The following is a 24936-nucleotide window of genomic DNA, read 5'->3' on the forward strand; positions in this document are numbered from 1 at the left end:
AGTTTTTACCAAAAAGTTCTATTTTGGTTTCATCTGACCATATGACATTCTCCCAATCTTCTTCTGGATCATCCAAATGCTCTCTAGCAAACTTCAGACGGGCCTGGACATGTACTGGCTTAAGCAGGGGGACACGTCTGGCACTGCAGGATTTGAGTCCCTGGCGGCGTAGTGTGTTACTGATGGTAGGCTTTGTTACTTTGGTCCCAGCTCTCTGCAGGTCATTCACTAGGTCCCCCCGTGTGGTTCTGGGATTTTTGCTCACCGTTCTTGTGATCATTTTGACCCCACGGGGTGAGATCTTGCGTGGAGCCCCAGATCGAGGGAGATTATCAGTGGTCTTGTATGTCTTCCATTTCCAAATAATTGCCTCCACAGTTGATTTCTTCAAACCAAGCTGCTTACCTATTGCAGATGTAGTAGTATAAGTAGCAGCAACAGTAGTAGTAGTAGTAGTATCAGTAGCAGCAGCAGTAGTAGCAGCAGTAGTAGTAGCAGCAGCAGCAGTAGTAGTAGTAGTAGTAGTAGTATCAGCAGCAGCAGTAGTAGTAGTAGTAGCAGTAGTATCAGTAGCAGCAGTATCAGCAGCAGTAGTAGTAGTAACAGCAGTAGAGGTAGTATCAGTAGCAGCAGCAGCAGCAGCAGCACTAGTAGTATTAGTAGTAGTAGCAGTAGTAGCAGTAGTAGTATCAGTAGTAGTAGCAGCAGTAGTAGTAGTAGCAGCAGTAGTATCAGTAGCAGCAGCAGCAGTAGTAGTAGTAGCAGCAGTAGTATCAGTAGCAGCAGCAGCAGCAGTAGTAGTAGCAGTAGCAGTAGTAGTAGTAGTAGTAGTATCAGTAGCAGCAGTAGTAGTAGCAGTAGCAGTAGTAGTAGTAGTAGTATCAGTAGCAGCAGCAGCAGTAGTAGTAGTAGTAGTAGTAGTAGCAGCAGCAGTAGTAGTATCAGTAGCAGCAGTAATAGTATCAGTAGCAGTAGTAGTAGTAGTAGTAGCAGTAGTATCAGTAGTAGTAGCAGCAGCAGTAGTAGTAGTAGTATCAGTAGTAGTAGTAGTATCAGTAGTAGTAGTAGTAGCAGTAGTATCAGTAGTAGTAGTAGTAGTAGTAGTAGCAGTAGTAGCAGCAGCAGTAGTAGTAGTAGTATCAGTAGTAGTAGTAGTAGCAGTAGTAGTAGTAGTAGCAGCAGTAGTATCAGTAGTAGTAGTAGCAGCAGCAGCAGCAGTAGTAGTAGTAGCAGCAGCAGTAGTAGTAGTAGTAGTAGCAGCAGTAGTATCAGTAGTAGTAGCAGCAGTAGTATCAGTAGTAGTAGCAGCAGCCACAGTAGTAGTAGTAGCAGCAGCAGCAGTAGTAGTAGTAGTAGCAGTAGCAGCAGTAGTATCAGTAGTAGTAGTAGCAGCAGCAGTAGTATCAGTAGTAGTAGCAGCAGCAGCAGCAGTAGTAGTAGTAGTATCAGTAGTAGTAGTATCAGTAGTAGTAGTAGTAGCAGCAGTAGTATCAGTAGTAGTAGTAGTAGCAGCAGTAGTATCAGTAGTAATAGCAGTAGCAGTAGCAGTAGTAGCAGTAGTAATAGTAGTAGTAGTAGCAGCAGTATCAGTAGTAGTAGCAGCAGTAGTAGTAGTAGCAGCAGCAGTATCAGTAGTAGTAGCAGTATCAGTAGTAGTAGCAGCAGCAGTATCAGTAGTAGTAGCAGCAGTAGTAGTAGTAGCAGCAGCAGCAGTAGTAGTAGTAGTAGTAGCAGTAGCAGCAGTAGTATCAGTAGTAGTAGTAGCAGCAGCAGCAGTAGTAGTAGTAGTAGTAGTAGTAGCAGTAGTAGTATTAGTAGTAGCAGCAGTAGTATTAGTAGTAGTAGTAGTAGCAGCAGTAGTAGCAGCAGTAGTATCAGTAGTAGTAGCAGCAGCAGTATCAGTAGTAGTAGCAGCAGTAGTAGTAGTAGTAGTAGCAGCAGCAGCAGTAGTAGTAGTAGTAGCAGTAGCAGCAGTAGTATCAGTAGTAGTAGTAGTAGTAGTAGTAGTAGTAGTAGCAGTAGCAGCAGTAGTATCAGTAGTAGTAGCAGCAGCAGCAGCAGTAGTAGTCGTAGTAGTAGTACTATCAGTAGCAGCAGAAACAGTAGCAGTGGTAGTCGTAGTAGTAGTGACTGGTTTAGTTTGATTTATAACAAGAGTATTGTCGGAATTCTAGAGTTTTCTTTCAGAAAGCACACTAATATTGTGTGTATGTTAGGCTGTCCAGGTGATCCTGGGGCTGATGGACTGTGCCCAGGAGGACCAGGCCCATCTGGACTCAGAGGAAATATGGGGCTCATGGGTCTACCAGGTAACACACACAATGACACACTGACACAAACAATGACACACTGACACACTAGGCTTGGGTGGTATATCAATACCGACGGAATGAAATGTATTTTATTTTGAATTATATATTTTTGGGTTTGGGGTACCCTGAAGCTTGGAGGGTGCATGCTACGCCACTTCTTATAAGTATACGTTAACTATCTATGTCACGTTCGCCGTATGAATCGGACCAAGGCGCAGCGTGGTATGCGTACATTGTTTAATATAATAAGAATGAACACTGAACAAACTAACCAAAATAACAAAACGACACGTGACGCTATACAAAACGAGTGCTGACAGGCAACTACACATAGACAAGAACCCACGAACACCAAAGGGAAAATGGCTACCTAAATATGATCCCAAATCAGAGACAACGATAAACAGCTGCCTCTGATTAGGAACCATATCAGGCCACCATAGACATACAAATCACCTAGACCTTCAAAAACCCCAGACATACAAAAAAAACTAGACAATACAAAAACCAACGTACCCACCCTAGTCACACCCTGACCTAACCAAAATATAAAGAAAAAATAGATATCTCAGGTCAGGGCGTGACAATCTAAGATTTGTGCCAAATAAATTATCTCCGGCTCAGGACTCCAGCAATGCATTTGGTTTGCAAACTTGCTAGCTATGTGGCTATCTTGCAATATCAATCTTCTTGGTTACGGCAGAGACAATCAATCCCCTCCTGGATCACGATCCCTGCTTCCTAAATGGGTTTTGTGCGCCAGCATTTTTTTGGGGGGTGGGGGTTATTTTATAATTTTTTACGTTTGGAAAAAAATAGCGCCCCTCGTATTACTGTTATACTGTATATACTCCGGGATGGTACAGGAACGGTATGAAGGTATTCAAATCTGGATAGCGCCCAACCCTAGCACACACTCACAGATACGCATACACTCACACACACACTCACAGATACGCATACACTCACACACAAGCACAACAACATTTGACTATTCAATAGTCTTCTTGTATGTTTATCATACTGCATGGTATAACAACTTATCATATTGAAAAGGGCTCAAATAATTAAATGCCGATTGATGATGTTCTTACTGTTATTGAGTTGTTTGGAAATGATTTTACGTTTCCATGGATTATAGGTTTTTACTGTTATTGAGTTGTGGGGATGTGATTTCGTAGGTCCCCGTGGAATAAAGGGAGGCCCGGGTTCCAATGGAGACCCAGGACGAGACGGTATGCCCGGTCCATGCGGGCCAAAAGGAACTAAAGGAGAGTCCAGTTGTGCAAAACCAGGCCTCCCAGGATCACCTGGACAGAAGGTGCAATCAGCAAACAGAACCACAGTCTATTACCAGCAATTGAAATCACTGCCACTGTGCAACACAATACTGTAAAACTATCGTCACAATTTTAACAACAATATGACTATTACCTAACTCTGATAACACTATCCTCTGTCTGTCTGTCTGTCTGTCTGTCTGTCTGTCTGTCTGTCTGTCTGTCTGTCTGTCTGTCTGTCTGTCTGTCTGTGTCGGTCGGTCGGCCGGTCGGTCTCTCTGTCTGTCTCTGTCCCACTCGCTCTTTCTCTCTTTCTCTTTCTCTCTTTCTTTCCCTCTCTCTCTAGGGTGAGCCAGCCTTGTATAACAAACATGACTCCAAAGGAATGAAAGGCTCTCCTGGTTACGCAGGTCCTCCAGGCTCCCACGGACCCTCTGGAGCCAAAGGAGACCCAGGACATCATGGACATCATGGTTATTACCACTGAAACACTGATTAGTATGATGAGGACTGTGTTTTGGGCTATCAATGTCACATGACCTCGATTTTAACCTTTTCAGAAATGAGGATTTGACCAAAAAATGAAAGCAATTGTCTGAGGATGGTGCTGGAGTGTGGTGCCAGAGAATGTTGTTGGAGCATGGTGCTGGAATGTGGTGCTGGAGAGTGGTGCTGGAGAATGGTGCTAGAATGTGGTGCTGGAATGTGGTGCTGGAATGTGGTGCTGGAATGTGGTGCTGGAGAGTGGTGCTGGAGAATGGTGCTAGAATGTGGTGCTGGAATGTGGTGCTAGAATGTGGTGCTGGAATGTGGTGCTGGAGAATGGTGCTAGAATGTGGTGCTTGAATGTGGTGCTGGAATGTGGTGCTAGAATGTGGTGCTGGAATGTGGTGCTGGAATGTGGTGCTGGAATGTGGTGCTGTATTTGTGGTGCTGGAGAATGGTGCTAGAATGTGGTGCTGGAATGTGGTGCTAGAATGTGGTGCTGGAGAATGGTGCTGGAGATTGGTGCTGGAATGTGGTGCTGGAGAGTGGTGCTGGAGATTGGTGCTAGAGATTGGTGCTGGAATGTGGTGCTAGAATGTGGTGCTGGAAAGTGGTGCTAGAGATTGGTGCTGGAATGTGGTGCTAGAATGTGGTGCTGGAAAGTGGTGCTAGAGATTGGTGCTGGAATGTGGTGCTAGAATGTGGTGCTGGAAAGTGGTGCTAGAGATTGGTGCTGTATTTGTGGTGCTGGACCATCTGACATTAAAAGAAAAGGGGACAGTGATGAAACAACGTTTGATAAAGGTTAAATTCAGGTCATGAATGTTCAAAACACAGGGCCCTTAATTATGATAATTGTTTTGATAGATGACCATGGTGATGGTGATGATTGTGTACATTTCTCTTACTCTGTCTTTTTCTGTCTCTCTCTATTTCTCTCTCTTCACTGTGATCCAGGAGCCCAAGGTCCTGCCGGCCAACCAGGTACCGATGGTTCCCCAGGCCCCCCAGGACTCCCTGCGTCACATGGAGCTCCAGGTCAGAACATCACTAAGGTTTATTCAGGAAATATATGAATGAAAATACAGTATGTTCAAAAGTATGTGGACACCTGCTCGTCGAACATCTCATTCCAAAAATCATGGGCATTAATATGGAGTTGGTCCCCCCTTTGCTGCTATAGCCTCCACTCTTTCCACTAGATGTTGGAACATTGATGAGAGGACTTCAGCCACAAGAGCATTAGTGAAGTCGGGCACTGAAGGGGTGTCCACATACTTTTGACCATGTAGTGTATGTCTCCATGTTTTTGGGGTGTCTAACCATGTCCCCTTTCACAGGACAACCGGGGTTACCTGGTCCTCCTGGTCCCTGTGGTCCTAAAGGTAACCAGGGTTACGATGGCATTCCTGGACCTGCTGGTCAGAAGGGAGAGACACGTAAGAAAGACACGTTGACTTCTTCTTGAACTGTCAGAGCAGTTCTTTTAGTGATAGTAGTACAGTTGATTTCTGAAACAATAGATTGTTCTAAACCAGAGCGTTGAGATACACAGAGATAGCAAGATAGTCTACTTGAATTGGCTCTGGTTGAAATTTGTTGCACTTAAAGTGAGTTTGCACTTATCAGAGGTTGACTGAAGTGCTGAAACACAAGATGCAATCATCTAGCAATGTAAGACATGTCTTGTCTTTCTCACTCTTTAGTGATTGTGGGATCAACTCCTGGCCCACGTGGAAAGAATGGACTGCCAGGTGACTCCCTGATGGAGGCCGTTATTCTTATACCTTCAGAAATACAACACTTACCATAACTTGCCACAAACATAAAAAGAGATTTATCTGGCTAACATTTGTTTGGTTGTTAACAAAGATAATTGAATTAGCTACCACTGATTCTGTTTATGGCTAGAACTGATTTGATTGGCTATAATTTATTTCCTGTAGGTCCAAAGGGAGATGTGGGTTTCCCTGGCCCCACTCCTCTGGAGCGCCCAGGGTGTTCAGGAGATCGGGGCCACCGAGGCAACGAAGGACCCCAGGGTTCTCGCGGGAGGCCAGGGTCTGGTGGTGTTTGTGTCAATGGGCTGAAAGGAGATGCTGGTCCCCAGGGCAAACCTGGTAGCCCTGGTGACTATAACTGAAAATGTATCAGTTAGTGCTGACACAAACTCTACTCTTAACTCAGAATTCAATCTCTATCCTTGACTCTTACTGAAAGTCTATAGGCCTGTTTCCCAGACACAGATAAAACCTACTTCTGGATAGTGAAGAAAATAATGAAAGTTATTTTTAGTCAAGGCTGAAGGTGTCCGCATGCTTCTCAGACTAATACTTTTTGTGACGTTTTTGTTTGTTTTGGACTTCGGTAAGAGTTTTTCCGGGAACACAACATTTTTGTCGAGGCAAGCCGAAGTTGGTAGCCGAAGTGGAGTTGGTAACCGAAGTTGGTAGCCCCTTCGTCCATGATTGGTCAACAGTAGGGATTCTTCAATAAAGTCTTTGTTGTCATTCAATGAAAGACAACTAGTTTTCATTCACATTTTTGAATTGAGAAATACTGCACCAAACATCTTAGTTAGATGTAAAATTGCGTGACTAAGATTTCATTGGCAAAAATGTCAAAATGAATGACAGATTTGTTGAGATATCTTAGATTAATTAAAAAATATATATGAAGTGTTAACTGGCTACGGCGTCTCAAAATGTACAAACAGTACTATTGCCACTTTATAATAAAAATTAAAAAGTGAAAGTCTTATAAGGGAGTTTGCGAGCACACTCGTTCGGTTCGTCTAGCTGAGTTGGAACTGAAGCATGCTGACGCCTTTACACTCACTATCCCAAGATCTAAATCAACAATTGTCCCTAAGGTTGCAAAATTCCAGGAACTTTCACTAAATTCCCTGGTTTTCCCAAAATCCCAGTACCAGGATTTCTGGAAACCAGGGAATTTATTGAACGTTCCCAGAATTTTGCAACCCTAATTGTCCTTGATTCACTCAAACTCTTATTCCTGACTAATGGAAACGTAATAGTTTTTTTCTTTACCTTTATTTAACCAGGCAAGTCAGTTAATAACAAATTCTTATTTACAATGACGGCCTAGGAACAGTGGGTTAACTGCCTTGTTCAGGGGCAGAACGACAGATTATTTTACCTTGTCAGATCAGGGATTCGATCTTGCAACCGTTCGTTTACTAGTCCAACGCTCTAACCACTAGGCTACCTGCCACCCCGTTATGCCACCCCGTTATGACACAATGACTTAGTTGACTCAGTAAGTCAAATTATGACCCTAACTCAACCTCTCCCTGATTGCTATTCTACATTAAAACATTGAAATTATGACTTGTACTGGGGTCTTTCTGTCCTCAGGACAGCAGGGTCCGCAGGGAAAGCCAGGGCCTGGAGGCTATGAATGTAAAGGGGACAGGGGAGACCTGGGCGCTCCAGGGGACAGAGGCTTGGACGGGCCCACAGGGGACCCCGGACCTCCAGGGCTACGGGTGAGCCACTCCACGGAAGAATACAAGACTAACTAAATGTTGCTTATGTTAGAACGTGCCTTGAATGCTGGAAAAGATAGATGTTATAAGTAATACTGTGTGTAATTTTAAGTCTATGGAGTCTTTTTACCCCCTAGGGACCAGGAGCCATCCCTGGACCTCCAGGACCAATCGGTTCCCCAGGTCACTCTGGAACCCCAGGAGTCCCCGGTAACATTATTTTATCCACAATCTTCTGAATTTTTTTTCTTCAGAAAACCAAACCTGGCATAACAGTATAGTGATGTGTACACTAAACCTGTCATTACAGTATAGTGATGTGTACACCAAACCTGGCATTACAGTATAGTGATGTGTACACTAAACCTGTCATTGCAGTATAGTGATGTGTACACTAAACCTGTCATTACAGTATAGTGATGTGTACACTAAACCTGTCGTTGCAGTATAGTGATGTGTACACCAAACCTGGCATTACAGTATAGTGATGTGTACACCAAACCTGTCATTGCAGTATAGGGATGTGTACACCAAACCTGGCATTACAGTATAGTGATGTGTACAGCCAGGAGTTTCTTCTAAACGCTTGTCCTGTCCATGAAGAACTCTGGGCGCTGGTTCTAGTTCAAGCACGTGTGTGTGTGTGTGTGTGTGTGTGTGTGTGTGTGTGTGTGTGTGTGTGTGTGTGTGTGTGTGTGTGTGTGTGTGTGTGTGTGTGTGTGTGTGTGTGTGTGTGTGTGTGTGTGTGTGTGTGTGTGTGTGTGTGTGTGTGTGTATTCAGTGTCTCTTGATGAACTGTGTTGTTTTAGGTGAGATGGGTGATCCTAGTTATAGCCCTGGCCCGAAAGGACCAAATGGATCCAAAGGCCAACCAGGACCACCAGGTCAATATTTAACACTGTCAAATTAAACACTGACAACTCAATATTTAACACTGTCAAATTAAACACTGACAACTCAATATTTAACACTGTCAAATTAAACACTGACAACTGAATATTTAACACTGTCAAATTAAACACTGACAGCTCAACATTTAACACTCAACATTAAAAATAACAGACAACTCAACATTTATTAACACAATCATCATTTAACACTGGAAATTCAACATTAAACACTCAACATTCAACACTGAAAACCAGTGAGCCTATATTTAATAAATTAATGCAACGCTGAACAGTAGTTAGTAGTTAGTAAAACCTACTCAAAGATTTGTTTATGCACATATACAGGTTGTCCGGGGCTTAACGTGACAGTGAGATCCGAAAAGGGGGATCCGGGCCCACCCGGTTACGCCGGTAAACAGGGACCTCCAGGTCCCAGTGGGTCGTCAGGACAACCAGGATTAACAGGTTCTGTATTCTTTCTTCATGTGGAACTACAAGCCACATGGCCACCGTGATTCATTTCACCCAAACGGCATATTCTTTCTTACTAATGAACTATTCTATGGGGGTAAAAGTGAAGGCTATGCCATGTCTTAGCTACGGGCACCACATGCTAACGTTAGCAGAATGAGTCTTAGTTACGGGCACCACATGCTAACGTTAGCAGAATGAGTCTTAGCTACAGGCACCACATGCTAACGTTAGCACAATGAGTCTTAGCTAAGGGCACCTCATGCTAACATAGCACAATCAGTCTTAGTTACGTGCACCACATGCTAACTTTAGCACAATGAGTCTTAGCTACAGGCACCACATGCTAACGTTAGCACAATGAGTCTTAGCTACAGGCACCACATGCTAATGTTAGCAGAATGAGTCTTAGTTACGGGCACCACATGCTAACGTTAGCAGAATGAGTCTTAGCTACAGGCACCACATGCTAACGTTAGCAGAATGAGTCTTAGCTACAGGTACCACATGCTAACATTAAAACAATGGGTCTTAGCTATGAGCACCACAGGCCGTCATTGTAAATAAGAATTTATTAACTGACTTGGCTAGTTAAATAAAGGTTAAATAAAACATATACAAAAATAAAAAGCACTATGAATCTTAGCTACGGGCACCATAGGCTAACGTTAGCACAATGAGTCTTAGCTACGGGCACCACAGGATATCGTTAGCACGATGAGTCTTAGCTACGGGCACCACAGGATAACGTTAGCACAATGGGTCTCAGTAGCTCCTACTTTAGTTTTGTCTAAATCCATTGCTAAATTCAAGTTGCCTTCTCCCTGCCAGGGCCCCCAGGCCCTGAGGGTCAACAGGGACACAGCCCTCCAGGCTTGCCTGGCTTCCCCGGACGCAAGGGAGACAAAGGATCGCCAGGACTGACAGGTAGTTATGCAAATGTACAGTATGTGAATGTGTGTACCTGTCTGTGATTCTAGTGGTAACATTCGTCTTTGTAGATGTTTTTTCTAATCCTTTGTCTAGAACAAATCATTTTTACAACGTTGACCTTGTTGAACAAGATGCAAACAGTTGGAAAACATGTATGTTATGGAAGTGTTTTTGCTCGGGCAGGGAGGTTGGGGTTCCAGGGGTTTCCGGGTCAGAAGGGTTCTCTTGGCCCAAGGGGCTGCAACACGACAGGCCTGGCTGACAGTTTCCTGCTGGCCCGACACAGCCAGACCATCAGAGTGCCTGACTGCCCGCAAGGCACCATCCTCATCTACTCTGGATACTCTCTGCTCTTCATCAATGGCAACAAAAGGGCTCACGGACAAGACCTGGGTAATGGAGTATGGAGACGCATAATCAATTCATCTGAGACACAAACACACACTTGAGTTGGTAGACTTTACATTCACACACCCATACACACACATACATACATACATACATACACACACACACACACACACACACACACACACACACACACACACACACACACACACACACACACACACACACACACACACACACACACACACACACACACACACACACGCACACACACGCACACACACACACACTGTCACAACACCAAAATAAACTATGCACAGATGTATTATTTATACCAACATTTCAAATGTTAGAGACAGAGGGTGTATAGGTGTCAGAGGGTGTATAGGTGTCAGAGGCTGTATAGGCGTCAGAGGGTGTATAGGTGTCAGAGGGTGTATAGGTGTCAGAGGGTGTATAGGTGTCAGAGGGTGTATAGGTGTCAGAGGGTGTATAGGTGTCAGAGGGTGTATAGGTGTCAGAGGGTGTATAGGTGTCAGAGGGTGTATAGGTGTCAGAGGGTGTATAGGTGTCAGAGGGTGTATAGGTGTCAGAGTTTAGCCTTCTTTGATGACCTCACCACTGTCCCCTCAGGCTCCGTGGGCAGCTGCCTGCCTCGTTTCTCCACCATGCCCTTCCTGTTCTGTGACACGGACAACACCTGTCGCTACGCCGCCCGCAACGACTACTCTTATTGGCTGTCCACGGAGAAGCCCATGCCACGCAGCATGGACCTGATCAGAGGAGACGAGATCAGCAGCTACATCAGCAGGTACACAGCCCAGAGAGAAAGGACTCACACACTGACTCACACACTAATTCACACACACACTGACTCACACACACACACACACACTGACTCATACACACACACTAACTCACACACACACACTAACTCACACACACACTAACTCACACACACACACTAACTCACACACACACACTAACTCACACACACACACACACACACACACACACACACACACACACACACACACACACACACACACACACACACACACACACACACACACACACACTAACTCACACACTAACTCACACACACACACACACTAACTCACACACACACACACACACACTAACTCACACACACACACTAACTCACACTAACTAACTCTCACACACACACTAACTCACACACACACACTAACTCACACTAACTAACTCTCACACACACATACACACACACACACACTAACTCTCTCATACACACACACACTAACTCACTAAAACACACACAAACATACTTGCAGGCCAAAAAATACAGTCTCTGCAGTCTGCAATCTTCTTTATTTTGGAACATGAATTTCACTGAAATGACACTGTGTGTGTGTGTGTGTGTGTGTGTGTGTGTGTGTGTGTGTGTGTGTGTGTGTGTGTGTGTGTGTGTGTGTGTGTGTGTGTGTGTGTGTGTGTGTGTGTGTGTGTGTGTGTGTGTGTGTGTGTGTGTGTGTGTGTGTGTGTGTGTGTAATTAGGTGTTCAGTGTGTGAGGGCAGCTCCAATGCCATGGCCATCCACAGCCAGACCGCCCAGCTCCCAGACTGTCCTGGTGACTGGGAATCCCTGTGGACTGGATACTCCTTTGTCATGGTAACAACCTAGCCTGGTGGAACCATCCTGACCTTTGTCATGGTAACAACCTAGCCTGGTAGAACCATCCTGACCTTTGTCATGGTAACAACCTAGCCTGGTGGAACCATCCTGACCTTTGTCATGGTAACAACCTAGCCTGGTGGAACCATCCTGACCTTTGTCATGGTAACAACCTAGCCTGGTAGAACCATCCTGACCTTTGTCATGGTAACAACCTAGCCTGGTGGAACCATCCTGACCTTTGTCATGGTAACAGCCTAGCCTGGTAGAACCATCCTGACCTTTGTCATGGTAACATCCTAGCCTGGTAGAACCATCCTGACCTTTGTCATGGTAACAACCTAGCCTGGTGGAACCATCCTGACCTTTGTCATGGTAACATCCTAGCCTGGTGGAACCATCCTGACCTTTGTCATGGTAACAACCTAGCCTGGTGGAACCATCCTGACCTTTGTCATGGTAACATCCTAGCCTGGTGGAACCATCCTGACCTTTGTCATGGTAACAACCTAGCCTGGTGGAACCACCCTGACCTTTGTCATGGTAACAACCTAGCCTGGTGGAACCACCCTGACCTTTGTCGTGGTAACAACCTAGCCTGGTGGAACCATCCTGACCTTTGTCATGGTAACAACCTAGCCTGGTGGAACCATCCTGACCTTTGTCATGGTAACAACCTAGCCTGGTAGAACCATCCTGACCTTTGTCATGGTAACATCCTAGCCTGGTAGAACCATCCTGACCTTTGTCATGGTAACAACCTAGCCTGGTGGAACCATCCTGACCTTTGTCATGGTAACAACCTAGCCTGGTGGAACCATCCTGACCTTTGTCATGGTAACAACCTAGCCTGGTGGAACCATCCTGACTTTTGTCATGGTAACAACCTAGCCTGGTGGAACCATCCTGACCTTTGTAATGGTAACAACCTAGCCTGGTGGAACCATCCTGACCTTTGTCATGGTAACAACCTAGCCTGGTGGAACCATCCTGACCTTTGTCGTGGTAACAACCTAGCCTGGTGGAACCACCCTGACCTTTGTCATGGTAACAACCTAGCCTGGTAGAACCTTCCTGACCTTTGTCATGGTAACAACCTAGCCTGGTAGAACCTTCCTGACCTTTGTCATGGTAACAACCTAGCCTGGTAGAACCTTCCTGACCTATTTCACTTCACATATCAGTCTGGCATTGCTCTTCATTGGTACATTTTGTGCATATGTCTGTAGTGAAGGGCATTATTCATAATGTACTTGTCTGCGATTGGATCACCTTCAACCAATCAGAGGATGGCCTAATCGTGGTATTTTGTCCTAGAGCCACCTTTTGTTTCTGAGAGGATGCTGATTGGTTCTAATTTATAGGAAATGGCCATCTATTGGAGAAAGGCCAGACTGATTCATGAAGTGAAACAGAATGGTGTATGATGCGATCAGGCTGGTTCCACCAGGCCACTAACAATCTGCTCCCTGTATTTCACATATCCATATATACTGTTTAATATCTGTACAGTATATGTGTAAATTGATAAATGCGATTGATATGAATGATAATGATGTGAATGATAATGATAATGATATTATTGACAATGATGTGAATGATAGTGAAGTGAATGATAATGATGTGAATGAATGATAATGACGAGAATGAATGATAATGATGTGAATGAATGATAATGATGTGAATGAATGATAATGGTGTGAATGATAAGGATGTGAATGATAAGGATGTGAATGATAAGGATGTGAATGATAATGATGTGAATGATAATGATGTGAATGAATGATAATGGTGTGCACGATAATGGCGTGAATGATAATGATGCGAATGAACGATAATGATGAGAATGAATGATAATGATGTGAATGAATGATAATGGTGTGAATGATAATGGTGTGAATGATAAGGATGTGAATGATAAGGATGTGAATGATAATTATATGAATGATAATGATGTGAATGAATGATAATGATGTGAATTAAATATCATAGTAGCAGCGTATGGAGCGGAGTCCATTGTGCCATCATTCAAAACTCAGTCTAACTCTCCTTCTCTATACTGCTCTCCCCCTCACCACTTCAAACCCCTGCTTTCTTTCCATCCGTCGCTTTCCATCTTGTCATCTCCTTTCTTTTTCCCTATCTCCTCACCTCTCCTCATTTTCTATACTCCACTCCTCCTTTCCATTCCTCATCTCTTTTCTCTTCTCCTTTCTCCTCCGACGTTCTTCTCCACCTCTCTCCTCCACCACCTCTTTCCTTTTCTCCCAGCAAACGGGTGCGGGTGCTGAGGGGTCGGGCCAGCCTCTGGGCTCCCCGGGCTCGTGTCTAGAACACTTCCGCCAGGTCCCCTTCATCGAGTGTCACGGCCGGGGAACCTGTAACTACTTCCCTGACTCCTACAGCTTCTGGCTGGCCTTGCTCGACCCCAACCACATGTTCAGGTTAGAATTATCTCAGCAGAGACTGATTCTCTCAGTGTGTGTGTGTGTGTGTGTGTGTGTGTGTGTGTGTGTGTGTGTGTGTGTGTGTGTGTGTGTGTGTGTGTGTGTGTGTGTGTGTGTGTGTGTGTGTGTGTGTGTGTGTGTGTGTGTGTGTGTGTGTGCACGCATGGTGGGGATGGAGGCTTGCAAAGTGTGTGCAGACTTTTGTTCTAGCCCAGCTCTAACCTACATGAAATGTCCAACTATCTATGCCTAACCTAATCTATCAACACTGTATCATATTCTGTCTTGTTCTATGCTATACTCAACTATACTATGTTGGATTTCATTTCATTTGTTTTACGATGTATCTGTCAACTATAATGGTATATAATACCCTGTATTTTACAGCACAGTATACAGTAATACTGTGTCAGCTTGAACTAAACCATAGGTCATGGTACTACTCTAAATAGAGCCTACTTTCCTTACGAACTAAACCATAGGTCATGGTACTACTCTAAATAGAGCCTACTTTCCTTACAGTAGATACTTTCCTGATCTAGGATCAGTTTTGCCTTTTAGATCATAATGAATCAAATGGTAGGGACTGGGAGGACATGATCCTAGACCAGCACTCCTACTCGTTGATGCTTTGTTCTGTGTGCCCCCCCCCCCCCCCCCCCCCCCCCGTGCAGTAAGCCTGTGCCCCAGACGGTGAAGGGACGTCTTCTAGAGAATGTCATCAGTCGCTGCCGCGTATGCAGGAAACCACGAAGCAATGGTAGTGCATTATAACCCCACGTACAGCCTCAGGCAGTGCATAAAAAATTAACCATTACTTTGACGGATGAGACTTTAACAATGATAATAATCATATTCTAATGTATTTATAATTGGGTGTTCTTTCAGACAAGTCCAGCTAGGCTCAAGAAATCACTCAAAATATTTGGAACATGTAAGATACTATTTGCAAACGGGTATGGTTCCCAGTCCAAAAGACACGGCTGAATTATTCTGAATCAAGACTGACATGTTTATTTAAGATACCTTGGAAGTACTGTTAACATCACCTTCTGGGTTGTAATTATATTGAGCTCTTCATGACTTGCACTGAGGACCACACACATGTGATTTTAATGTAACTAAGTGGTTTTATAAAGTCTCAAGCACTGTACTGTATATAGCTATGGTGTTTGGCTCTATTAACATGTATATTGGATCATGTGTCTCGGTTGTTCCCTTCAACATAGGTGCTCTCTCACAAAAAAAAAAAAACTTGATTTTTTTTTGTGTATTTGAAAAAAAAATGTATTACAATGGTTGGATTAATTCCAAATAAACATTCACTCAGAGTTGCGTCTGTGTAATTACTTGAGTTTAGGTCTAAATGCCGTAACATTTTTACATTTACCTTTTAGTCATTTAGCAAACGTTCTTATCCAGACCGTCTTAGTCAGTGCAATCATCTGAAGATAGATAGGTGAGACAACTAACCACATATCTCAGTCATAGTAAGCACATTGTTCCTCAATAAAGTCTAACTATACTCGTTGCCATAAATAATGGAACGTCTCTTCTCTCCCTGTCACGTCTCTTCTCTCCTTGTCACGTCTCTTCTCTCCTTGTCACGTCTCTTCTCTCCTTGTCACGTCTCTTCTCTCCTTGTCACGTCTCTTCTCTCCTTGTCACGTCTCTTCTCTCCTTGTCACGTCTCTTCTCTCCTTGTCACGGCTCTTCTCTCCTTGTCTCTTCTCTCCTTGTCACGTCTCTTCTCTCCTTGTCACGTCTCTTCTCTCCTTGTCTCTTCTCTCCTTGTCACGTCTCTTCTCTCCTTGTCTCTTCTCTCCTTGTCACGGCTCTTCTCTCCTTGTCTCTTCTCTCCTTGTCACGTCTCTTCTCTCCTTGTTACGTCTCTTCTCTCCTTGTCACGTCTCTTCTCTCCTTGTCTCTTCTCTCCTTGTCACGTCTCTTCTCTCCTTGTCACGTCTCTTCTCTCCTTGTCTCTTCTCTCCTTGTCACGTCTCTTCTCCTTGTCACGTCTCTTCTCTCCTTGTCACGTCTCTTCTCTCCTTGTCACGTCTCTTCTCTCCTTGTCACGGCTCTTCTCTCCTTGTCACGTCTCTTCTCTCCTTGTCACGTCTCTTCTCTCCTTGTCACGTCTCTTCTCTCCTTGTCACGTCTCTTCTCTCCTTGTCACGTCTCTTCTCTCCTTGTTACGTCTCTTCTCTCCTTGTCACGTCTCTTCTCTCCTTGTCTCTTCTCTCCTTGTCTCTTCTCTCCTTGTCACGTCTCTTCTCTCCTTGTCACGTCTCTTCTCTCCTTGTCACGTCTCTTCTCTCCTTGTCTCTTCTCTCCTTGTCACGTCTCTTCTCTCCTTGTCTCTTCTCTCCTTGTCACGTCTCTTCTCTCCTTGTCTCTTCTCTCCTTGTCACGTCTCTTCTCTCCTTGTCTCTTCTCTCCTTGTCACGTCTCTTCTCTCCTTGTCACGTCTCTTCTCTCCTTGTCTCTTCTCTCCTTGTCACGTCTCTTCTCTCCTTGTCACGTCTCTTCTCTCCTTGTTACGTCTCTTCTCTCCTTGTCACGTCTCTTCTCTCCTTGTCTCTTCTCTCCTTGTCTCTTCTCTCCTTGTCACGTCTCTTCTCTCCTTGTCACGTCTCTTCTCTCCTTGTCACGTCTCTTCTCTCCTTGTCACGTCTCTTCTCTCCTTGTCTCTTCTCTCCTTGTCACGTCTCTTCTCTCCTTGTCTCTTCTCTCCTTGTCACGTCTCTTCTCTCCTTGTTACGTCTCTTCTCTCCTTGTCACGTCTCTTCTCTCCTTGTCTCTTCTCTCCTTGTCACGTCTCTTCTCTCCTTGTTACGTCTCTTCTCTCCTTGTCACGTCTCTTCTCTCCTTGTCACGTCTCTTCTCTCCTTGTCTCTTCTCTCCTTGTCACGTCTCTTCTCTCCTTGTCACGTCTCTTCTCTCCTTGTCACGTCTCTTCTCTCCTTGTCACGTCTCTTCTCTCCTTGTCTCTTCTCTCCTTGTCACGTCTCTTCTCTCCTTGTCACGTCTCTTCTCTCCTTGTCACGTCTCTTCTCTCCTTGTCTCTTCTCTCCTTGTCTCTTCTCTCCTTGTCACGTCTCTTCTCTCCTTGTCACGTCTCTTCTCTCCTTGTCACGTCTCTTCTCTCCTTGTCACGTCTCTTCTCTCCTTGTCACGTCTCTTCTCTCCTTGTCACGTCTCTCCTTGTCTCTTCTCTCCTTGTCATGCTGTCAGGGTACTGTACTGTTAATGAGTGGGTTAATACACCCCCCAGGCCCACTAAATCCCATTCCCTCCAGTGGAATAACTTTGATCTGAGGCTGCCGGATCATCTTCATTGATCTTTATGGCCAACCACAGTATTTGGCGTTAGCCTGCATTATGCTGTTATGAGAGGTCAGACCCAATTACTTGAGCATGAACAACACAACTGAAAGCTTGCTTTGATGTTTACCGTTGTTGGAAATAAAATGGTAGCATGTGGCAAACCTCATTGACTGAAACATTATTGACTAATTACAAACAGACCGTGGAACTCGCTTAAACCAGATAGATATTGATTAGGATCTTGTGTAAACCTGAAATGACCATCTAGATGACATGGACTATTCAGTGATAAAAGAGCTCCATCATACAGCCCTGACATCATTAAGATTCTATCACACATGAGTAGGTTACACATCACTTTGGTTGGCAGGGAAACCGCCTTCATAGCGAACTGAGAGAACAGGTCTGGGCAGGACATCCTATGTTTGAACAGGTCTGGACAGGACATCCTATGGAAATAACAAATGATGTGAATGTGTGCAGTCAGTGTACTAGTGAAAGCTGGCTATAGCCGGTAGCTAATGGGAAAACACATGCGTCTGTAAGTCTACATTCACTTTCCACAGTATACTGTTTTGTTTCCAAAATGTAATTCTACATCACAATTTACTGTTCAGTAAGAGACTAACATCCTGTTCCTGAAATATAACATTCTCTCTTTGTTCAACTTCCACAGCCACAATTCCTATAACAAGAATCCTCTCATTTCCTAAATATAAAGGTCTACATACTGGAGCTGTCCATGGTTCTGAAGTTCAACACCCTGGAGCTGTCCATGGGGTTGAAGTTCAACACACTGGAGCTGTCCATGGGGTTGAAGTTCAACACACTGGAGCTGTCCATGGTTCTGAAGTTCAACACACTGGAGCTGTCCATGGTTCTGAAGTTCAACACACTGGAGCTGTCCATGGTTCTGAAGTTCAACACACTGGAGCTGTCCATGGTTCTGAAGTTCAACACACTGGAGCTGTCCATGTGGTTGAAGGTCAACATACTGGCACTGTCCATGGGGTTGAAGGTCAACATACTGGAGCTGTCCATGGGGTTGAAGGTCAACATACTGGAGCTGTCCATGGGGTTGAAGGTCAACACCCTGGCGCTGTCCATGGGGTTGAAAGTAAACACCCTGGAGCTGTCCATGGGGTTGAATGTCAACACCCTGGAGCTGTCCATGGGGTTGAAAGTCAACATACTGGAGCTGTCCATGGCGTCCTAACACTGCTTTTACTGGAAGCCCCATAGGCTTCTTTAGACACGTTGTGGACACGTTGTGGACACGTTGTGGACACCATGCAAGGTGCAATGAACCTGTGAGGGACGAGCACTACTACCCCCTGTACTAATAGGATTAATCCACTCAGTGGACGACTAATGGCAGCAGCGCTACATGATCCTCCTATAGGATATAATTCAATAAAGTTGTGCGCTGTCCCCTTAAATGGGCAATCTGCAGTTGAAACAAAAACAAAAGACTCCCCGCCACTGTTTCTGTAAAAAGTTGAGGGATGGGCCTGAAAAAATGTAACCACTGTCAAATTCATACACAGAGCTACTGATGCAAGGACTGACCGTCCATGCTATAAAAAGTATAATTTTGACCATGTTTAGAGGATATACAATGTTTGTTTAAATTTACTTTGTTTAACAAACGTTGGAGTAAAACAATGCTTATATTTTAGATTCTGATGGAGTTGAACTAATCTCATGAAGCATTTATACGTTATAAACTTCAAGAATCAATGTGTAGGTTACATGTCATTAATTTATAAATAAAAACATATATGTATCAACTGCAGATTGCGCCTTTAGGGTCTACCTTCTTCTCTTTCAAGGTGAACTCCAATAAGAGGAGCCATATTATTGTGTCTTGGGCTTGCCAAGCATGACTTTCTAAGTATAGGAATTATCAATGGCTTGTGATAACAACATAAAACATGCATTTTAATTCAACATAATCTAAGTGACTGGTCAGCTAAGGCTACTGTGTGAATACATATATATATATGCTACAACCAGGGGCAGGTCCATTTTTAGCACAGTGGGCCTGTATTACATGTTTTTTTTTGTGCAAAATTATCATTATTTGGCTAATAATGTGGGCCTCAAGGAAAAATGGGACGTGTGGGGACCTCAAGGAAATAAATGGGCAGTTGTGTTAGAAATGCCACGGACGATTTTTGGTCCAAGTCTGCCCCTGGCTACAACTGTAATACGAGGGGATCCTACGGACTAACAGATATATGTCAAACAGTATAAATCTCATTAATAGACAAGGCAGAGGGAACCAGTGTGAGCATGCCGCGATGATGAGCGACTTCCGCGACCTCTGGATTCCCCAATGTCTCCCCGTTTTATGGCGCAGAAAAAGGGTTAATGAGATCACTTTTGCGCCATGTCGGTGTCATTAACGTTTTATTTCACGAGTGCACTTTTCGCGGCCAGTCGCACGGAAACCAGCTTGTAATAGCAGAGTATGCGGATCTGTGTGCGTGCAAATATGTGAAAACAACCTATGATGACATTACATTCACTTAGGCCTCTATATCTGCAATGACGTGAGTGTGGGTACCAGTTATAGCTGAGGCAGTAATAGGGAAAAAAAACATGTAGCCCACACACAGCACGAGAGGAATTTATGGTCTGAATAAATGGTGCGTTAAAGACTACAGGCTACAAATTAAAATTACATGTAACATTTTTTATTATGCTCCAACATCTCGTTGTAAAACATGCAGTCTTGCAACTATGAGAAGAACAAGAGTTGCCTTTAGTTCCAGACCCCTAATGACTGTTGTAAATTATCTGTCGCATCACATGCTTTACTGCATCACTGAGGACAAATACAAATTTATTACCTCATCCTCATCTTACGTAATACATTGGTTTAAAAAGACCAGCTACCGAGGTAGCTGCAAGTTAGTCACAGTTTCGTTCCATCATTCCATCTTGGGACATCTCATCTCTACCAGCTCAAGAGACCTACCAGAGTCCAGATGGCCCTCACCGGAATCTGGTGCGCATTTGTGCTTGTGTGTGTCACTCTGTGTCAGACGGGGAAGGTCGACTCTTTCGGAGGGTCGTCGGATCTCAAGCTCGGACACCAGGATAAACCAACATGGCTCGAAACATTACAGGATAAACAGGTGAGGAGCATGGTGTTCTGTTAGTGCCTTTTTAAGGTTTGTGAAAATTAGGCGATATAAAGTTGACGTTACTTAGTGGAACGTGCTTGCATTAAATTAAATGAGTGGATTTGTCCATTGTGCTGAAATGGCTAATTGGAAGAATGGCAGTAAATGCACAAAATGACAGGCTCCTTCACTTTGGAAGTTTTATTTTAGTAGACTAGCTATATAGACTATGCTAGGCTATATGCTTTTTTAATTAACAAGGAATGCATTTAACATTGCAGCTATATAAGAACATATCGTTTTTCTTTCACAGGTATCCACAGACGACAAATACAACCTCGTCTGGCTGCTGTACAAGCTTTCACAGTCACACCATGACAACACGTTCAAAATAAACTTCCACCCTCATGGACCGGAGAGTGTCGGGAAACAGGAGAGTAGGCGCGAGACTATGCCACACGACTCGCGCGTTCGTAAAGAAGGATGCAAAGTGTTCTTCTGGAAGTCATGGACCGCCTGCTGACCGACTGGTCTACTTTTACTCCCAAACAGATGGCCTTCGAATCGACGACAGCTTTCATTACAAATCCTTACCAGATTGCCAAAGTTTTTACGAAATTGTTAATTTATTATATATTATTTTTTATTAATTTTAAGTTACATGGTTGTAAGGCTATAGCCTATTTATCAAGTTTAAATAAAATCAGAATTATTTATTAATCGTTTGTCTCCAGAATTATACTTTTCTTTCAATCTTTCTCTCTCTCACTCTCAATTCAATTTCAATTTAAGGGGCTTTATTGACGTGGGAAACATGTTTATATTGCCAAATCAAGTGAAATAGATAATAAACAAAAGTGAAATTTCTCTCTCTGTCTGTCTCAGAATGGTAGATAGTATTTCTTAGAACAGTAGGCTATGCGATGATACAGATTAAAATGGACTTTAAATGGGTAATCTGCGTTTGATACATCCATTTATTTTTTACTTTTAAGTTAATGATGTATACTTGTAGGCTACCCATGTATTATTTTCAGACATTTTTATTTATCTTTGTTATTTTTTGTTGGAGGGGTTACAGGAACATTATCCATTTCAATATATATGTTTATAATAACCTGTAGCTGTAGGCTGCCACTCATTGTTTCTTGAAGAATATAACTTATAAATGCCTTATGAACTTAGTTTAACTGTCGTACTTCATCAGAACCCAAAATATAAGCTTGTTTTACTCCAATGTTTGTAAACCATGTAGGCTGATTGTAAACAAACACCGTATATAGCTGTTAAACACGGTTAAAAATGATAATTTGATATCTTGGATGGTCAGTCCTTGTATTCATAGCTCTGGCTATGAATTTGAAAGTGGTTACATTTCTCCATCCCCAAGGAATTACGAAATCTATAAATATTAGAATGAGCAATGTCAGAGTCCGGAATATAAACATATATGAATATGATGGTGTGTATAGACATTAAGGACAGTACATGAATAGAAAAGGTGTGTAGAGCAGTAGTTATATAGGATGAGCCTTGACCTGAATACAGTATATACATATGAAGCAGGTAAAACAGTATAAACATGATTAAAGTGACCAGTATTCAATGACTATGTACATAGGATAGTCTCTAAGGTGCAGGGTAGAGTACCGGGTGGTAGCAGGCTAGTAACAGTCTCTAAGGTGCAGGGTAGAGTACCGGGTGGTAGCAGGCTAGTAACAGTCTCTAAGGTGCAGGGTAGAGTACCGGGTCGTAGCAGGCTAGTAACAGTCTCTAAGGTGCAGGGTAGAGTACCGGGTGGTAGCAGGCTAGTAACAGTCTCTAAGGTGCAGGGTAGAGTACCGGGTGGTAGCTGGCTAGTAACAGTCTCTAAGGTGCAGGGTAGAGTACCTGGGTGGTAGCTGGCTAGTAACAGTCTCTAAGGTGCAGGGTAGAGTACCGGGTGGTAGCAGGCTAGTAACAGTCTCTAAGGTGCAGGGTAGAGTACCAGGTGGTAGCAGGCTAGTAACAGTCTCTAAGGTGCAGGGTAGAGTACCAGGTGGTAGCAGGCTAGTAACAGTCTCTAAGGTTCAGGGTAGAGTACCAGGTGGTAGCCGGTAATAACAGTCTCTAAGGTGCAGGGTAGAGTACCGGGTGGTAGCAGGCTAGTAACAGTCTCTAAGGTGCAGGGTAGAGTACCGGGTGGTAGCCGGTAGTAACAGTCTCTAAGGTGCAGGGTAGAGTACCGGGTGGTAGCAGGCTAGTAACAGTCTCTAAGGTGCAGGGTAGAGTACCAGGTGGTAGCAGGCTAGTAACAGTCTCTAAGGTGCAGGGTAGAGTACCAGGTGGTAGCCGGTAGTAACAGTCTCTAAGGTGCAGGGTAGAGTACCAGGTGGTAGCAGGCTAGTAACAGTCTCTAAGGTGCAGGGTAGAGTACCGGGTGGTAGCCAGCTAGTAACAGTCTCTAAGGTGCAGGGTAGAGTACCAGGTGGTAGCAGGCTAGTAGCAGTAACTAAGGTGCAGGGTAGAGTACCGGGTGGTAGCAGGCTAGTAACAGTAACTAAGGTCAGGGTAGAGTACTGGGTGGTAGCAGGCTAGTAACAGTAACTAAGGTGCAGGGTAGAGTACCGGGTGGTAGGCGGCTAGTAACAGTCTCTAAGGTGCAGGGTAGAGTACCGGGTGGTAGCAGGCTAGTAACAGTCTCTAAGGTTCAGGGTAGAGTACCAGGTGGTAGCAGGCTAGTAACAGTCTCTAAGGTGCAGGGTAGAGTACCAGGTGGTAGCAGGCTAGTAACAGTCTCTAAGGTGCAGGGCAGAGTACCGGGTGGTAGCCGGTAGTAACAGTCTCTAAGGTGCAGGGTAGAGTACCGGGTGGTAGCCGGCTAGTAACAGTCTCTAAGGTGCAGGGTAGAGTACCAGGTGGTAGCAGGCTAGTAACAGTATCTAAGGTGCAGGGTAGAGTACCGGGTGGTAGCCGGTAGTAACAGTCTCTAAGGTGCAGGGTAGAGTACCGGGTGGTAGCAGGCTAGTAACAGTCTCTAAGGTTCAGGGTAGAGTACCAGGTGGTAGCAGGCTAGTAACAGTCTCTAAGGTGCAGGGTAGAGTACCGGGTGGTAACAGGCTAGTAACAGTCTCTAAGGTGCAGGGTAGAGTACCGGGTGGTAGCCGGTAGTAACAGTCTCTAAGGTGCAGGGTAGAGTACCGGGTGGTAGCAGGCTAGTAACAGTCTCTAAGGTGCAGGGTAGAGTACCGGGTCGTAGCAGGCTAGTAACAGTCTCTAAGGTGCAGGGTAGAGTACCGGGTGGTAGCAGGCTAGTAACAGTCTCTAAGGTGCAGGGTAGAGTACCGGGTGGTAGCAGGCTAGTAACAGTCTCTAAGGTGCAGGGTAGAGTACCGGGTGGTAGCAGGCTAGTAACAGTCTCTAAGGTGCAGGGTAGAGTAACAGGTGGTAGCAGGCTAGTAACAGTCTCTAAGGTGCAGGGTAGAGTACCGGGTGGTAGATGGCTAGTAACAGTCTCTAAGGTGCAGGGTAGAGTACCGGGTGGTAACAGGCTAGTAACAGTCTCTAAGGTGCAGGGTAGAGTACCTGGGTGGTAGCTGGCTAGTAACAGTCTCTAAGGTGCAGGGTAGAGTACCTGGGTGGTAGCCGGCTAGTAACAGTCTCTAAGGTGCAGGGTAGAGTACCTGGGTGGTAGCTGGCTAGTAACAGTCTCTAAGGTGCAGGGTAGAGTACCGGGTGGTAGCCGGCTAGTAACAGTCTCTAAGGTGCAGGGTAGAGTACCGGGTCGTAGCAGGCTAGTAACAGTCTCTAAGGTGCAGGGTAGAGTACCAGGTGGTAGCTGGCTAGTAACAGTCTCTAAGGTGCAGGGTAGAGTACCAGGTGGTAGCCGGCTAGTAACAGTGACTAAGGTGCAGGGTAGAGTACCGGGTGGTAGCTGGCTAGTAACAGTCTCTAATGTGCAGGGTAGAGTACCGGGTGGTAGCAGGCTAGTAACAGTCTCTAAGGTGCAGGGTAGAGTACCGGGTGGTAGCTGGCTAGTAACAGTCTCTAAGGTGCAGGGTAGAGTACCGGGTGGTAGCTGGCTAGTAACAGTCTCTAAGGTGCAGGGTAGAGTACCTGGGTGGTAGCTGGCTAGTAACAGTCTCTAAGGTGCAGGGTAGAGTACCTGGG

The 24936-nt window shown here is 44.6% G+C and overlaps 2 protein-coding genes across 7 annotated transcripts in view; both read left to right on the top strand.

The window, feature by feature from the left end:
- The window catches only part of LOC129823709 (collagen alpha-5(IV) chain-like), a 61607-nt gene extending 45943 nt beyond the window's left edge, over positions 1-15664 (top strand). For 4 of the 6 annotated variants that reach the window (XM_055882640.1, XM_055882644.1, XM_055882642.1 and 1 more), the window contains 17 exons: positions 2217-2309; positions 3494-3633; positions 3939-4065; positions 5036-5116; positions 5419-5517; positions 5785-5832; positions 6025-6207; positions 7456-7586; positions 7724-7796; positions 8396-8470; positions 8822-8941; positions 9779-9874; positions 10064-10273; positions 10862-11039; positions 11765-11879; positions 14154-14326; positions 15004-15664. In XM_055882640.1, coding sequence (XP_055738615.1) covers positions 2217-2309; positions 3494-3633; positions 3939-4065; positions 5036-5116; positions 5419-5517; positions 5785-5832; positions 6025-6207; positions 7456-7586; positions 7724-7796; positions 8396-8470; positions 8822-8941; positions 9779-9874; positions 10064-10273; positions 10862-11039; positions 11765-11879; positions 14154-14326; positions 15004-15103 — 2042 coding nt within the window. In that variant the 3' untranslated portion in view covers positions 15104-15664. The remainder of the gene's footprint in view (positions 1-2216; positions 2310-3493; positions 3634-3938; positions 4066-5035; positions 5117-5418; positions 5518-5784; positions 5833-6024; positions 6208-7455; positions 7587-7723; positions 7797-8395; positions 8471-8821; positions 8942-9778; positions 9875-10063; positions 10274-10861; positions 11040-11764; positions 11880-14153; positions 14327-15003) is intronic. The other 2 variants (XM_055882641.1, XM_055882643.1) reach the window with 2 other exon arrangements.
- A 4801-nt stretch (positions 15665-20465) lies between these two features.
- Positions 20466-21654, top strand: LOC129824521 (somatostatin-1-like). Its single transcript, XM_055884215.1, has 2 exons — positions 20466-20799; positions 21101-21654. The coding sequence occupies exons 1-2, from the start codon at positions 20650-20652 to the stop codon at positions 21308-21310; spliced, it is 360 nt and encodes a 119-aa protein (XP_055740190.1). The 5' UTR covers positions 20466-20649; the 3' UTR covers positions 21311-21654.
- The last annotated feature ends 3282 nt before the right edge of the window (positions 21655-24936 follow it).

Source organism: Salvelinus fontinalis, chromosome 26 (assembly GCF_029448725.1).
Source record: "Salvelinus fontinalis isolate EN_2023a chromosome 26, ASM2944872v1, whole genome shotgun sequence".
NCBI lineage: Eukaryota > Metazoa > Chordata > Actinopteri > Salmoniformes > Salmonidae > Salvelinus > Salvelinus fontinalis.